At 36.4% G+C, this 15,562-nt stretch overlaps 1 protein-coding gene across 2 annotated transcripts in view; it reads right to left on the reverse strand.

Moving 5' to 3' along the window:
* Positions 1 to 2,502: 2,502 nt before the first annotated feature.
* glcci1b (glucocorticoid induced 1b) overlaps positions 2,503 to 15,562 on the reverse strand; it is a 32,150-nt gene continuing 19,090 nt past the window's right edge. The window contains exons 5-9 of one of the 2 annotated variants that reach the window (XM_015005143.2): positions 13,623 to 13,742; positions 12,253 to 12,390; positions 7,590 to 7,779; positions 6,813 to 6,933; positions 2,503 to 6,139 (exon numbers count right to left, since the gene is read on the reverse strand). In XM_015005143.2, coding sequence (XP_014860629.2) covers positions 5,821 to 6,139; positions 6,813 to 6,933; positions 7,590 to 7,779; positions 12,253 to 12,390; positions 13,623 to 13,742 — 888 coding nt within the window. In that variant the 3' untranslated portion in view covers positions 2,503 to 5,820. Of the gene's footprint in view, positions 6,140 to 6,812; positions 6,934 to 7,589; positions 7,780 to 12,252; positions 12,391 to 13,622; positions 13,746 to 15,562 lie in introns of both variants that reach the window. The other variant, XM_015005142.2, reaches the window with a different exon arrangement.

The following is a 15,562-nucleotide window of genomic DNA, read 5'->3' on the forward strand; positions in this document are numbered from 1 at the left end:
TTTGCATTATACATGAATCACATGATCAACAATTGGATGTTACTACTGGCAGAAACCACGAAGAAGACAGGAAGTAACATGAGGAAGATGGCACGTAATTTGTTTAAATGACTTATTGTGTGAACAAACTTATTCACACGTGATTTAACTGCATTTCTTTAGTAGAAATTGCAAAATTGTGTTTTTTATATTGGCAAACTATTCAAGTTTTGTGCACATTTAAAATGGAGAGATTGTCTTGAGGAATATTCCCCATGAAACTTGACCCTCCATTGCTGTTATAACTCTTAACTATAGATGAAATTCTGCAATTATTCTTCAATTAAAAAGTTTGTTTCAGTAATCTAATTAAATATTTGAAATTATATAGTGCAACGTTTAAGCATTATTTTGTGCCTTAATTTGTATAACTGTCAATAAACAAAAACAAAGTGTTGATTTGATTAGGGAATATTGTCATCTAAAGGTGAAAAAAATAAAAAAAATTAAAAAGACTCGCCTACTGAAAATTTTAGCAAAAGGAAGTGCGAAAAATCCAGCCTTCATCAGAACTCGGCTGTATTTTACAGCTGTAAAATTAAAAACTGGTCATAGAAAGTTGGTATTTTGATTCTTTTAAACCATTATTACAAAAGTTTAACTTTAGTAATTGTTTGGAGATTTTAGTTAGATTTAAACCTGGTGGAATATTTAGAAAGTGTTTAAGATAATTTAAGTTTCACAAGGGATTTTATTAATCAAAACAGCGACTCATGTTGCTATCAGATGCAAAATGCACATCTGTTATTTTTCAGCTTAAATTTTTGTTTTGTAAACTTGAATTTAAGTCTCTTAAGAGCTGTAGAAAGCAGACGTTTCTTCCACTCACAGTTCAAGCTTTCAATCAACACAACTTAAAGGTTTTGCACTGTGAGTTTTTATAAGACATCCAGTTGGTGTTTAAGCTGTTTGCTTTATTTGAAGAGATTCCCTCTGTAGTTACATGAACTCATTACTGCATGATGCATGCTGCCGCTTTAGTTATGCTGTTGGTCATCACTGCTTTATTTTTCTAAAGTCTTTAGACATGTATGTATTTTCCAGGGATGCTCCTTTTGGGCAACATGCAGTTTTAATTTTATGTTTTGAGCCAGTAAAACAGAATAAGACACTATTTACTAATGATGAAAATGCTGCATCAACAAGATGCATATGAGGAGGAATGTCTTGAAACTGCCATGTCAAACTCATTCTCATTTTGGGCCATATCAGAACCGTGACTGATTTCAAGGGCCTGTTGTGGCAGAATATATTAATAAAACTGTTCAAATATTCACACTGATCAGTCCCTTCAGGATTTTGAGATTGGTTTTGATTTTTTTTGTAATCAGATTTTGTGATGCTAATTTAGAAATATTTTCATGAATTTTGTGATATTTGAGCTTTTGTATGATGGTAAATGTGACTTATTTACTTACCATACAAATCACACAGAATACCTTGACATCAAGAAAAACTTGAGGCAGCAGTGTAGTAGAAGAAATACTGCCACCTGCAGGTGGGAGTAGCCACTCCCACAAATGTTACAAATGTTTGCAAATCTTTGTTTATAGTCCAATGTTGAGGACCACAATTTTGGAATTGCAGTGTTTCCATTAAATAAGAAACACAATTAAAATCACACACAAATAAGTTTGTTTATAGGACGTTAAGAAAAAAAGCTCCGCCACGGTTCTCCAACTACTTCCTGTCGTCTTCTCCTTCATGGTTTCCACCAGTGGTAATACACAGTTTTGGATCACGTGACTTGTGTGATGCAAAAAATTGTTTCCATTGCAAATTTTGATACGGTAAAAAAAAAAAAAAAAAAAGCAAAAAGAAAAAAAAAAATCCCACCTCATCCTAAAGCTCACAAATGTATCAAAAAATCTGGAGTTTTCAAATTTTGCATGTATCCATTAAGAAAATATTTCCGAAATGTCAATTTGTGCAGTTATAAGGTAAATGGAAGCACAGCTATGCTCTTATATGTTCCTGAACATTTTTGCACAAAATTAGTATTAAACTAAGAATTATGCATTACCATGAAAAGATGCGGGGATCTGTTGATTTTGTGTACATTTCCATAATTGTTAAATCGCAAAACTCTGCAGGGACTGATATAATTTTACAGATTTTTTTTTAAAAACTGCTTTGATTTGATAACATAATATTTGAGCACTAAACTTATCCTAAAGTTTCTATTTATGTGTCCATTTGGAGTCAAGAGGTCCACATAAAAAGCTACAGCGGGCCAGATTTGGCCCCCGAGCCTTAAGTTTGACACACCAGCTTTAAGATATTTACAGATGAGACTCGTTTTGACTCTTGAAGCTACGCGTTGTTTTAATTTTCCATCATATCGACTACATGAAGAGCCTTAACTTTACCTCAGCCTCTACATGTAAGATGTTACTGAATGCTGATGTTTGTCCATGTGTGTCTCAAAGCCCTTTAAAAAGAAAAGACATATCAATTCAAAAAGGCTTTTCTGTTTCCTTTATTGAAAAAAAACCAAGATCTACACAAAAACATGTAAAACAGGAGAATCAATTCATCATCGCCAACAATGGCAACTACTTCTTTAAACGTTCGGCACTGAATGGATACGGTCGAAGATTTTGAAGTTGCAGAACAGATTTTATTTTTCAGGAATTGGTCGTTATTTAGATGAATCTCAACAGGGTGTCATCAGCATATAACTGCAACGTTTATGCTTTAATATCTCTAAAACCTGCTGCGAACTCAGCAGTAATATCAGACATTAAATGGGCCTTTATGGAGCCCAAGCTATAAAACAAACTAGTGTTGTTTTTCTGTAATTAAAAATCAATTGCACATTCTTCTGATTGTTCTAAGTAACAAACTTGAATACAGGACAGAACAGTGATTATCTTTTCCTTTCTAATTAAGTGCTTACGCTTGGGCTTATTACCAAAAAAAAAAAAAGTTTGTGTGTTTCCAAATTATGCAGCAGTGGTTTTATGTTGAGCACTGGTCATTTTGCCCCTTTTTTACTCTTATTTTTTATTTCTAAAAATCCCCTGATAGCCTACTGTAAGGAAACATTTTTAATAAACTTCAACTCTCAGAAGGTCTATCAAGGTCAAATCTGTCAATTTTGACCCAAACAGGATTTATTTAAAGTCAGGAAACCAAAGAAATCTTGAAAGAATGCTACAAATAAATCACAATCTGTCTTTAGATTAAATTATATATAATTATAAATTATTAAATTATAAAATAATTTGTTTCAAATTATTTTTGAAACAAAATAACCCTCCTTTTAATTGAAGCAGTGTAGAACAGGAAGGCAACTGTAGACTCAGAATTATTTTCTTAAAAACATTTTCAATATAAATATGTTGGATAGAACATAAAACATAAAAAAAACTATTGAGAACACAAATCAGATTAAATTAGCTCTTTTCCTAACAAGATCATCTGGGAAATCTATAACTGAAGCAGGAAGTCAACAGTATAACCAATAAATTGCAGCTGTTCTTGAGCGTTTACCTTTTTGGTAAAACAACAAAAAGCAACCTTTTTTTCATCAATATTTAGCAGCTTTTGTTTTTCTTTTCTATGCATTTTAAATTCTCTCTGATCCACTACATGCACAGCTTTAGCTCCAATGGCGTTTTAGAGTCAGGAAACTAGATTTTATGGAGGTTGAGTGGCATGACGAAGTCTTCAGATTAACCTAAAAGCAGTTAATCTGTATGTGCTCACCTACTATAAGTTATTCTGGATGCAGGTATTTGATGGATAGAAATCCATACTGGTCAGAACAGGAGCAGAAATTACAACGTCCATCTAAACCAGCGGTGTCCAAAGTGAGGGGCGGGGGCCGTTTTGAGACTTTTTATTTCAAATCAAGATAAAATAATTTTCTTACAACAGAAAATAAATACGCCACAAAGTTTTACAAAGCTTTTGTAATATTATTCATACACTTTTTTTTTTTTTTTTACGGAAAAGCCAACTTTAATGTACCAAAATCAGCTTTTTTTATTTATTAAATGTGGCAAATATAGCAAGCATTTTATAAGAAAATCCTGTTATATAGATTTTTTTTAAATATAGCAAACAAGCAAAATCCTTGTAAAGTTTGGGATCTACCAGGAATAATTTCCCTTTGTTACAAAGGGATGCTTGCAAGTAAAATTTTGGCCCACATGTCAAACAGTTTGAACAGCCCTGATCTAAAACGCTCCCCTATTGGTAAAATACAAACAAATTATGTAAAGAAAATGAGAATTTCACTTTATAGCTTAAAAATATGAAATATTCTATCCTGATATGTTTTTTGGGGGGCAGTGGGGATTTTTGCCTTTTAAATTTTAATTATTTTCACTGGTTTTAATTTTTTTCCCATCCCATTGTTAAATACTGGGCAGATATCACCCCCTTTCTCCATTCTGCTACCATCAGAAAACATTTTTCCAATCTTCCTGCTCACTCAATAAACCACTTTATAAAACTTTTTGCACCCAAACAGGAAACTTTGCCTTCAGTTATTTCAGATTTTGAATTGCTGCCAGACTCTTTCAGCTTTTTTGTGCTTTTCTTTCCCATTTTTATTGATTTTGACCACTGAAATAGATAGAAACAGTTTTTTACAGGTATGAAGTGGGGATGCCGGTCCTGAAAGGGGCAAATTGACCCAGAGCCTCATATGACACTGAATCACTTTACAAAAATGAAAAACACACAAACATTCTGGCACAAAAATTGCCCTGATATCCCGAATATGACGGTCTCTGTGCCGTTTTGTAATTTGCTTTGGTTTGTGTTTAATATAATTGTTACACAGCTGCAAACTTCTCAAGACAAATGAAAGCAGCTGTGAATTAAAGTAGCTCATGCAGCTCGTTGTGGAATGTGTCGTAGGCACCTGGAACAATGTCAAAACCTAAAAATTCGGTCTGAATCAAACCTACGTCTCCTGGGAATGAAAAACAAAAGAGAACATTTTGAAAACAAAAAAAAAAATCTCCTTGTGAGAAAATGACTATGATCACTCAGGAATGGCAGCACAGCCCCACCATTCGCTTCTGAACAACCTGAGTTACTGCGAACAGTCGGTTGGGCCAATAAGAAGGCGACAGGAAAGTCGTGTGCTTTGTGGTTACTTGGTCACTGATTAAACAGCTCGTATTTTTGCATTTTGTGCTTAGCTCGTCCTGTTGCCATGGTGATCACACTGTGTACAGGTTCAGGCCTGGCCTTAAAAAAACCTGCAACTACACTCAACAAGTACTGCTGCTTCTCATTAGCAAAACGCAACAAGTACATTCAAACATATATGTCAGAAATAATAACAATAACAATAAAAATGTTTTGTGCCCTTTAGAGCCAAAATGGGGTAAATTATAAGAAATCCCATTTGTGTTTTAGCTTCAACACTGAACAGCTGGATAATAACATGAACACAATGCAGTTTCTGCTGATATTGCATGGTTACAATTCTGGATTTTTTCTTTTTTTAATTTTTATTCATTTTTTATCTTGATAAGACTGCCAACGCTACATATAATTTAATCATTCATTTCTATTTATTGCAGAATAAGCAAACGATTTCCTGCTATATGTGACGATGGGAGGTTAGGTTAGTGATGGGAGGAGAGCAGTCAGCAACAATGCCCAAACATCAAGTATTATCCTCAAATAGGAATCCATTTCCAGGCCGAGGGCGCCCCCTGCTGGCTAATGTTAGGATTATCAGAGTGCAATTTTTTTGTTGTCATTTTTTTTTTCCTTTTTGCTTTTAAGCCAAACCACCAGGCTAGATGTAATGTTTTATTTGTAGGTGGTTTGGTCATGAATACCTGAGGACCAGCTGGTGAGGACTACATGTGCTGAGCCGTCTCCTGACTCAGCACTCAGGCCGCCGCCGCTCAGGTCTGCGGAGGACGAAAACGTAGCTGCTGGCGCTGCGGGCTGAGTCGGGGTCACCTGAGCTGTGAGGCCGCTGCTGGTGTGAAAGCTGGGGCTGATGGGGGAGAACAGGGAGGAGCAGAGGAGTTTGACGGGGCAGAAGGCCGAGCCTCTGGGGATGAAGTTCACCTTGTTTTTGTCAGGGCACGAGAACAGAGGGAAGCCTTTTGATTGGCCAGATCTGAAAAGGACAGAAGGTACTCTTAAATTACGATGGCCTCCATTTTGTTCACAGCAATTTTGTTTTCTTATGAACAAAACGTGGGAAAATAACAGTTTTTATGCAATTAATGACTAACAATTAATCAAATTAATCATGATTAATCGATTATTGAAATAATTGGCAACTAATTTAATAATAAATTTATCATTAACTTGAGTACACAGACTTTTAAAAACAAGACAATTTGCTTAAAAAAGTATTTAGGGCAGTAATTAAGCCAAACTTTGCAGATATACTTATATATATTGCATTAAAGAAATAAAACTATTTTGTCTGTAAATATGTTTTACCCAAACAACAAAAACTCAAAATCATACAAAGTATTTGTGTCTAGTTTTTAGTGTAAATATCTTAGTGCACTTGAAACGAGACAAAACTAACATTTAACTTTTCAGCAAGAGATAGGGGCTTGTTTTAAGTGAATAATTCCTTAATTAAAAAGTTCTTGTTAAATTGGCAAATTATTTCACTTGTAACTTGGGAAAATGTCTCATGTTATCCTGATTCTTCTACATGTAATTGTGGAACAATGCTATGACAAAATTAAACTGCCACACCTCCAGAATGATGTTTTTATAAAAATACATGTTAAAACTATGTAATAATGGAAACACATCATGATGCTACTTACACCAGCTCATCGAACACTTTGACCCTCTCACATCCCTCTGGAGGTTCCCGTTTGAACATGTAGCTGTTGTTTGGTTTGGGCGAAGTGGCGAACTTGGGAAGAGGAGAGCTGCACCCGCTGTCTGAGAACAGAGAAACACAAAGCAACACATGGTGAGCAGGCCTGTCACAATACACAATAAATCAATTAATCGCACGATAATCAATAATTTCCATTTGGATGAGTTGTCATTTCTCTCTTTCTACCAAAAACTGGATGACAGTCTGGTGTTTTGGTCTTAACTAGCCTTTTGATGAAGCACAAACACAGACTTGGTAATTCATGCACCCCTGAGTGTTGCATGTGGTGTCCAAAGTGCTGCCTGAGGCTATTTGTGGCCCCCAACTGCAGATCAACAGTGATACAAGTTTTAATGAGGGTTAAATTATTACCAACGAAAACGTTAAGTACAGCATAAAGTATTCATCATTTTATAACCAACAGGTTATAAAATGACTAAATTTATTGAATGGAATTTGGCTAAATATTAGCAAGTGTTTTGAAAGAAACTGACCCAAATCTTATTCCTAAAACTGTGTAGATTAGACAAATCGAGCCTAAAATAATTTGAAAACTAGACTCCTTTCTTTTAATACAGCAAACGTTCAAAATCCTTTTAATTTGTTGAATCTATGATGAATAACATCCCTTTCCTTCCAAAACAAATAAATAAAATCGGACGACTTTATTTTAGAACAATAGAACAACAAACTATCATCAGTTTAACTTAGAGCAAACCTTTATCGATGTCCTCAGCAGAACAGGGACTCCCGTCGTGGGAGTGGAGGTGGTCGGAGCTGCAGGGTCGGGGCGACGGGCTCGACTCGCCGCTGGACGGGGCCTGTGTGTCCGTGTCCCGCGTGTCACCGCTGCTGCTGTAGCGGTTGGGAGGGAAGGGCGGGCGGCGACCATCCACCGCCTCCATGGCCTAAGGAAGAGAGGTGGTACAAAAATAGGGATGCAAATGATCGATTATTGGGTTAATCTCGAGTTTGATCGACTAAAGATTAATTGAAAAGTGGCCATTTTCTTAGAAATTAGTTTTCTCTTGTATACAGAGGGTCGACCATCTTTCCATAACAAGAAGGGTTAAATTAAAGGCAGAATTAAAAAAAAATCATAATTGTTTTTTTTTTTACATCATTTTGTGTTAGCTGTATTAAATACTCACTGAATAAACAGAAAATTGTGGTTTCCTCACGATTAAGCTTTATAAAATATAACAAACAGGACTTAAAAGATTGCAGAATAGAAACGTTTAAAAATGAAAATAAAATTTGTGAAATGCTTAATTCTCCATGAACAGACATAGGAACCGTCATAGACATGAATATGTGGACGCCTCATGGAGCGCTGAGTCCTACGTAAAAGCGTCCGCCATCTTCTGTGTGGCAGCAGGGCGATCAGAGCTCCTTAAGTCCTGTGCTGTGTGGACTTGTTTCAATCCTTTTACGAAATGTCTCAGAAGTCATTGAGTTCTCCCAGTGTGACCAGCAGACTGAAGCCCTGCCTGTGACCAGTGTTCCCAGTATAATAAATAAATGTTTTATTCTTTCACTTTTTGTGTATTTTTTGATATCTCAATCTGAAGTATTAGTGTATTAATGCAGCTTATGTAATGAAATAAGAATAATTTACTCTTAGAATTATTTTCACTCTTTCCTGTCAATAGCAGAGTTAACGTATAATAAATATTTTTTCTCTGGAAAAAAGTAAGAAAAATATGTAGTTTAATGTTTGACAATGACTGATTTATAAGTCAAAAGTCATTTCTAAATAATGTATAAAAAATAAATACAAGAAAATAATTTGTTTCTTGTCTTGAAACGTTAAATGTACATTAAATTATGGAATTATGTAAATATGTTCTTTAATTAAACACTGTAAAAGTGACTGTTCATCAGTGTCATTATAAAAATGGTCAGAATCATTTCTATCAAATAAAAACTTTGCGCTCTTTATTCAGAAATGCCCCAAAACAATTAAATAATCACATCAAAAGCTATAAACTCTGTCTTTAGTCATTTCTTTGATTGCCTAATATATTAATGTGTGTGAGAAAATGTGTCAATGACAGGAATTAATTTAAAATACTTTGTAGAACGGCACTTTGTGAAGTTCGGTCCATTTACTTGTATTAGCTTACTTGGCACATATTCCACATTCAATATGGCGGACGCTGTGACGTATCGCAGCAACGGGCCGACACGCTCCATGAGGCGTCTACGTATTTATGTCTATGGGAACTGTCTTGTTGCTCTTAAAGGGAAGTTAAAACTTCACTCCATGAAGTGCGGTATCCTCTTTGCTTCTCTGTCGTCTGTCGTCTTCGTAGCACATCAGTGACTTTTGAAAGAGACGCTAACGCTACTCCGTCATGCAGCTCAGCTGAATGAAGCGCCTTTAAGGTGAAGCTTAAGGAGCTTTTCGAGTGTTTATATTTCAAAACAGAACCACGTAGAGTGAATTTTGCATTCCAAATCGGACCAAGTCTGGACCGTTTCTCTTCACCGATATGGCCTCCATCTTTGTTTCTGAATCAACGGCTCCGCTTAGGGATGACCAGCGGCGCCACCTGCTGGCCGGCGGCCACGCTACAACACAAAGTATAAAAGCTGAATGTTCTTAAAGGTCCGGTTGTGCCAAAATGTATTGAGAAAACCCATTAAACTGTTAAAATAACAATAAACAGCTGTTTGTTTCAGCATTCAGTAAGTGATTCTTAAAATTAAATAACATTCAACATATTTTCATAAAGGTCAGTCCATTTCGTGATTATTTTTGTGTTTGTTTTTTGCGATCAAAATCATAGATTTTGTGACACTAAATTAGAAATATTTGTAAGGAATATTTATGATCTTTGCGCAAATGTATGTTAAATGTGACTTTTTATTAATTGCCGTACAACTTGACATCAAGTAAGGCTGATGGTGGGTTCACACCAAAACCGTTATGCTCGTCTGGTTTACATTCGAAGTCCATGTGTAGGCTCGTCGAGGCGCGTCAAAATCGCTGTAGCTGTTATTTTTCGTTGCCGGCCTATTTGTTGGACACACATGACGCATCAAAAGCTCCAAACGTGCCGGAACGGGCCCTTGATGCGCCTCCGCATAGACTTTGAATGTAAACCAGACGCGCAAAACGTGTTTGATGTGAATGCAACCTAAGGCAGCAGACACTCTTTTTAGCCAATGTTGAGAAAAATCTGCGGTGAAAATCTGAAAAAAACGTGGGGATCTGTTGATTTTGTGTGAATTTTGTAGATTTGTGTCACTGGAGGAACTTATTGATGTAATTTGAAGTCTAGAGGGCCACACAAAAGGCTAACGTGCCAGACTTGACACATGGTCTCAGCGGACATTTTTAATTTACCAATTTGAAGTTGGAACTAATTTTAATCTAATAAATCGTTAATGGACATCCCAGGTGAGAAGTGACCTGTTAAAGTTTGTGAATGTGGTCAGACTGTCAAAGGAGGCAGAACTTCCTCAATTGGACTTGATGAGTTCTTCGAGTACTGATGCCAACAGATGGAGGGACTTTCGGTGAAACGTCTCTCTCTTTGGATGACGTCACATTAAACTCAAAGTGCCATCTAAAACGCCCTAAATCTTAAAACATCTCCAACTAAAAGCCCTGTGATGTGTTTGTCTAAAGGGCAACTGCAGAAGCAAACAGCACACCAGATGGTACTTGAGAACAGCGTGATGTGAATTGTGTTGAGCTTTGGCTCAGCTGACTGAAAAGAGCGAGCAGAAGGAAGGCAGAGTGCACAGCAAGCTGTAAATCTGCAGGTTAGCGTGTGTTTGTTTGTGTGTTTAAGCCATGTGGGTGTGGAGCATCGCAGCCCTGCCAAGGTTTACAACCTCATATCAGGGCTGATTTACAGGCTTCTAAACAAGTGGACTCTCACGCTGTACAAATATGTGTAGAAACTGACTTTACAAGCTTGTTTTTGCACAAATGTAACAAATCCTAAGCATAACTAACAAGTTTAACAGCAGTTCCATGCCTTTTTTCAGTAAAGCTGTTAAAAAGGTTCTTAAATGTTTAGTTTATGCGATGATTACGTTCTTAAAATGCAAAATGGAGATGATTCCTTCTGAGGTCCATGACAAAACTTATGCATATTTAATTACCAAATTAATAATTGACAAATGGAGCAAATGCAGAGCAGAGATTGGTATGCGTACGACTGAATTTACATGCACAATGGTGTGAAAAAGTATGTTCTCCTTATAGATTTCTTCTGTTTTTGCTTTTTTAAATCACACTTTAATATTTCAGACCAGACAAATTTTAATGTTGGATGAAGATAACTTCATTAGGAAAAAGTAACAGTTAAAGCAATTAACTGAGATTAAACTACTTTTTTTAAGACATTTTAAAACAGTAGAAGAACAAAAGGTGTCCAGCTGTTTATTTACAACTTTAAGGCTTTATGTGCAATAAGTCATCTTTGCAGAACTTCACTTCCATCCCTTACTGACTGCTGGAAGCTCAAGGAACTGCCTGATTATGACACAACTCCATCTACAGCTGCAGTATGTAACTTTTATAAAAAAAAAATATATATATATATAAAAGAGATAATCTGTGAAAAAAATCAAACTCCTCTTGCCTTCCACAAGTCCTATCAAGAAACAACCAATCAGAGCCAGGAGGAGGGTCTTAGCGCTGTCAATCACTCTTATTGTGGCGTTGCTCATCGCCATCTGTTCCTCCTCTCCTTCATTTCTGTTATGAATGCTAAGGCTAGTTAGCACGACTACAGATGTCGGCGAATAAACGGCAAGTTGTTTCTCCAACGTTACCACATTTAGCAGTGAGTACATGAGGCTGATTGACAGCGCTGAGACCCTCCTCCTGACTCTGATTGGTTGTTTTTGGTGTATTTCTTCAGACAGCAATAGCAGCTCAGGAAGGAGGTGGATCGATGTTTTCACAGATTATTTGTCTTATAACAAACTGTCACAACATGGTGACAGTTTCAACAAATATGTAAAAAAATTATACATTTTGTAACTCAAGACGCCGCTGCACATGCTCTTTTCTGCAGACGTCCTTACAAACATACCGATCTCTGGTGTGGTTGTGGACTAAATATCTTTCAAATTGGACATTTCCTGTCGGGTTCATAACAGTTTGTAGAAAAGAACAAAAAACAAAGTGCAGATGCAGGATTGAGTCACAACTTTATGAGTTTTCCCCTCATGATTCAGGTCCTAAAAGTGGTCTCAAAATGCCATTTGCAGAATTTTTGTTTTGAATTGTGAGCATTCCTATTTAATGACTGAATTACAACAAATAAATTAGTCAGATAATAACCTTTACAGGACTTCACTGAGGTATAACAAGCAGTGAGCAGTAAATTATTGCACATGGCAGCCTGTTGCTGTACCTGCAGGCCGTGCTCCCAGTCGTCTCGTATGAAAACGTTTTCCAGCTCGTGGTTGATTCCCTCCACGCTGCTCGGCACTCTGCATATCAGCGACTTGGGCATCAGGTTTGACGTTAAAGTTGAAGAAGTTCCCTTGTGCTGGAAAGAAACATAACACTGTTTGAAGGTGGAGTAATGATTTAGACATCTTGAAATAAGACAAAAGTAACTTACAAGTAACGTCTCAGCACAATATTGCTATAATTTATTTAATATTGATCAAGTTTATTTCCACTGGCTGATTATTCCACTTATAACATGAAAAAATGTGGTTAGAAAAAACAATGACCTACCAGTGGAAATAATACTTTTTAGATAAATTTTAAAGGAATTATTGACTAAACCAAGCTCCAATATTTAGGTTAAAAGTTACTTGTAAATTAATTTAGTCTTTTTTTTCAAGTGTACCGAGATATTTTCACTAGAAAGACACGACTGGATGCAACCACAACACTGCAAAACACAAAATCTTACCAAGTATTTTGTCTAGTTTCTAATGCAAATGAGACAAAACAAACTTACAAGTAACTTTTCAGTGATTTAAGTAAATAATTCCTTCAAATTGATGAAAAAAAGAATTAGTTATTTCATTTATAAAATGGGAAAAATATCTCGTTATAAGTGAAATAATCTGTAGTACTTCTTAGTTAATATTAAGGGACTATTTAAGCAAATAAACCTCACATATCTTGCTGAAAAGTTACTTGTAAGTTAGTTTTGTCTCAAGATATTTGCACTAGAAACCAAACCGAAAATACTTGGTAAGATTTTGTGTTTTTGCAGAGAAGTGGTTTCAGTTAAACAGAACAGAGTTGTGGCCATAAGCATCAGTATTAATGCTGTGTTTGTGCAGCAGCACAGCATCTCTTTTCCTGGGTCTAATGAATGAGCTGCAGCTCAGAGGAAGACATGCCCAGACACATTTCCCTCCTCTGCCTCCGTTTGACCTCCAAGATCAACTTCTCCTGTTTAGGAAAAGTCAACTCAACTGCATGTTCAACACATAATAAATCATGATATTTAATTAACACACAAATCTAAACTACATAACACTAAATATAGATGTTGTTGGCTTGATGAAAGCTTAAATAAATATGGATTTAAAGGTATAAAATGTAGCTACACTGAACTGTTTACTCAGTTTTCTAATCCCCAGCAGCTGTGTTATAGGTTTGTAACCGTCCGTTTCGTTCGGATGTTTTCCTCCAAACTGCTAAGCTCCCTTATCATATCTGTGTGGCCTGTGTAAAATCTTGCATCACCAAGTTGAGTTAATGATAATGTTTTCACCCTAACGGAGCATGACGGCGTGCGTGACATGAGAAGCCTACCTGTGATTGGCATGCGGCGCTGTGCTGCTGCGGCAGCTGCTGCAGGGAGCTCTGCTCCCTGTCTTTGCTCTGCCTGGTCACCTGCTTGCTGCGCTGCAGCTGCAGGCGCAGCTTAGCGATCTGCTGAAGGTGAAATAAGACGGAGACAGTAAACCAACAGAAAAGCTGTGTTAAACGTCACACCGACTGCAGTTTTCTGGCCGATCACCGATTACTCATCTTTAACAAGCCTGACCTGCAGACTCTGATTTTTGTCTGAAATGTTGCTAAATGTAGCAAGAAAGACGTTGAGTTGGCAACAGTGGGGCGACTATTGTTAACTGCAGACATGAGCAGGTGAGCCGGTCTGTTAGACAAACCTGCAGAAGAGGACAGTGGTTGGTTTTTAGACCTTTGCATGGAAGTATCAGCCGATCACCCAAAATTAAGAAAATCGGCGTCAATAAATTGGTGCCCAGTTCGTCACACGCATCCAAATATTTAGGATCAGTTCTGCAACAGTTGATGTATAAATTACACATTTCTTTACTGCAGCTGCTTTTCCGTTAATGTTCAATAAAATCTTTGTTTTCTTATTCAAAACAATTATTTGCATCTTTTAATGGTGTTTCAAATATTGCGTCAAAAAGGCTTAACTGGTTAAATGAATATTTTTTACCTGATTGCCAAAATAATCGTTTAACAAAATACGATGAGTGCTTTTGCATTCTTCTGAAAAGATTTACTAAAACAAACTCGACCTGAATGCAGCCCTGCCACCGCAACAAATTTTTCTGAACGATAAATTTCTCCAGAAGTTAATGCGATAAACAGTAATGTTGTTTCGAGACAATTTTCAAGTAATATAATGGTAATAATGGCATAATAATGCAAGAACATACTAAAATAAGCTTTAAAAATAAAACAAAATCAATAAACTTTAAATTCTAATGAACATTTAAAGCTATAACATTTTAAATATCCAAAATAAACAAACAAAACAACAGAAACAACAAATAAAATCAATTATTAAGTCTCTGTAAACAAAATTGTTTTAAAAAAAAGATAGTTGAGACCATCGTGAAGACTTCCATCATCCAGTTTTTGTAGAAAAAGAGAGAAAAGAGAAAGACCATAAATCATTGATCTTGTTTAAATTTATCATGTGATTTATTGCTTATTGCAACATGAATAGTTGAATGTTGCTGCAACACTTCCAGAGTCAGTCTGCTGATGAAATGAGTTGGGTCAGTGGGTGTTGCTACATCTGGCCGAGTAAAAAAACAGGATACCCTTTGTAAGACTAACAGACACAGTTGTGCTGTGCAGACAAAGGTGTGGTTCTTCAGCGCAGATCTTGTACTCCAGGCAACACAGTCAACAAAGAGACGTGCTCCTTTCAGATGTCCTCCCACTCGTTAAATTGCAGAGGTTAGAGAGCAGGAATCCTGCTGCCTGCACTCGCTTAGTGGAAGCAGTCGATAATGACAAGTCCAGGCAGCCCGGGTGTAATCTTAGTTGATGGGAAAAGAGAAATTTTCCTGGCTGTGCTGAGCTATTGATTTCTAGGCCAAGTTGTTCAGGGATTGTCTGCAGAACAGTGAACGCAACATTTTCCAGGCAGGTCAAGTTATAAAGTTAGAGGTGTGCTTAACGGTGATTTATGAAATAAGGGCAAGTCAGAGGCCAGAAGCTGCTGCAGATGCATTTCATAAAAGATTTCATAACTTGTTTTATACCTGCTGTGTTGCTCTGACAGTTTGGTTAATTACAACTAAACTGGAGCTACTGCTGACTTCATGTACTGCAAAAACACAAAGTCTCACCAAGTATTTTCTATCTAGTTTCTTAGTGCACTTGAAATAAAACAAAGCTAACTGAATAGGAACTTTTCAACAAAACATATGAGCTTGGTTTAAGTAAATTATTCCTTATTTTTATCTAAAAAAGTTCTAGATCCT

Source organism: Poecilia mexicana, unplaced genomic scaffold (genome assembly GCF_051168715.1).
Source record: "Poecilia mexicana isolate PSO_F unplaced genomic scaffold, ASM5116871v1 scaffold_16, whole genome shotgun sequence".
Classification (NCBI taxonomy): domain Eukaryota; kingdom Metazoa; phylum Chordata; class Actinopteri; order Cyprinodontiformes; family Poeciliidae; genus Poecilia; species Poecilia mexicana.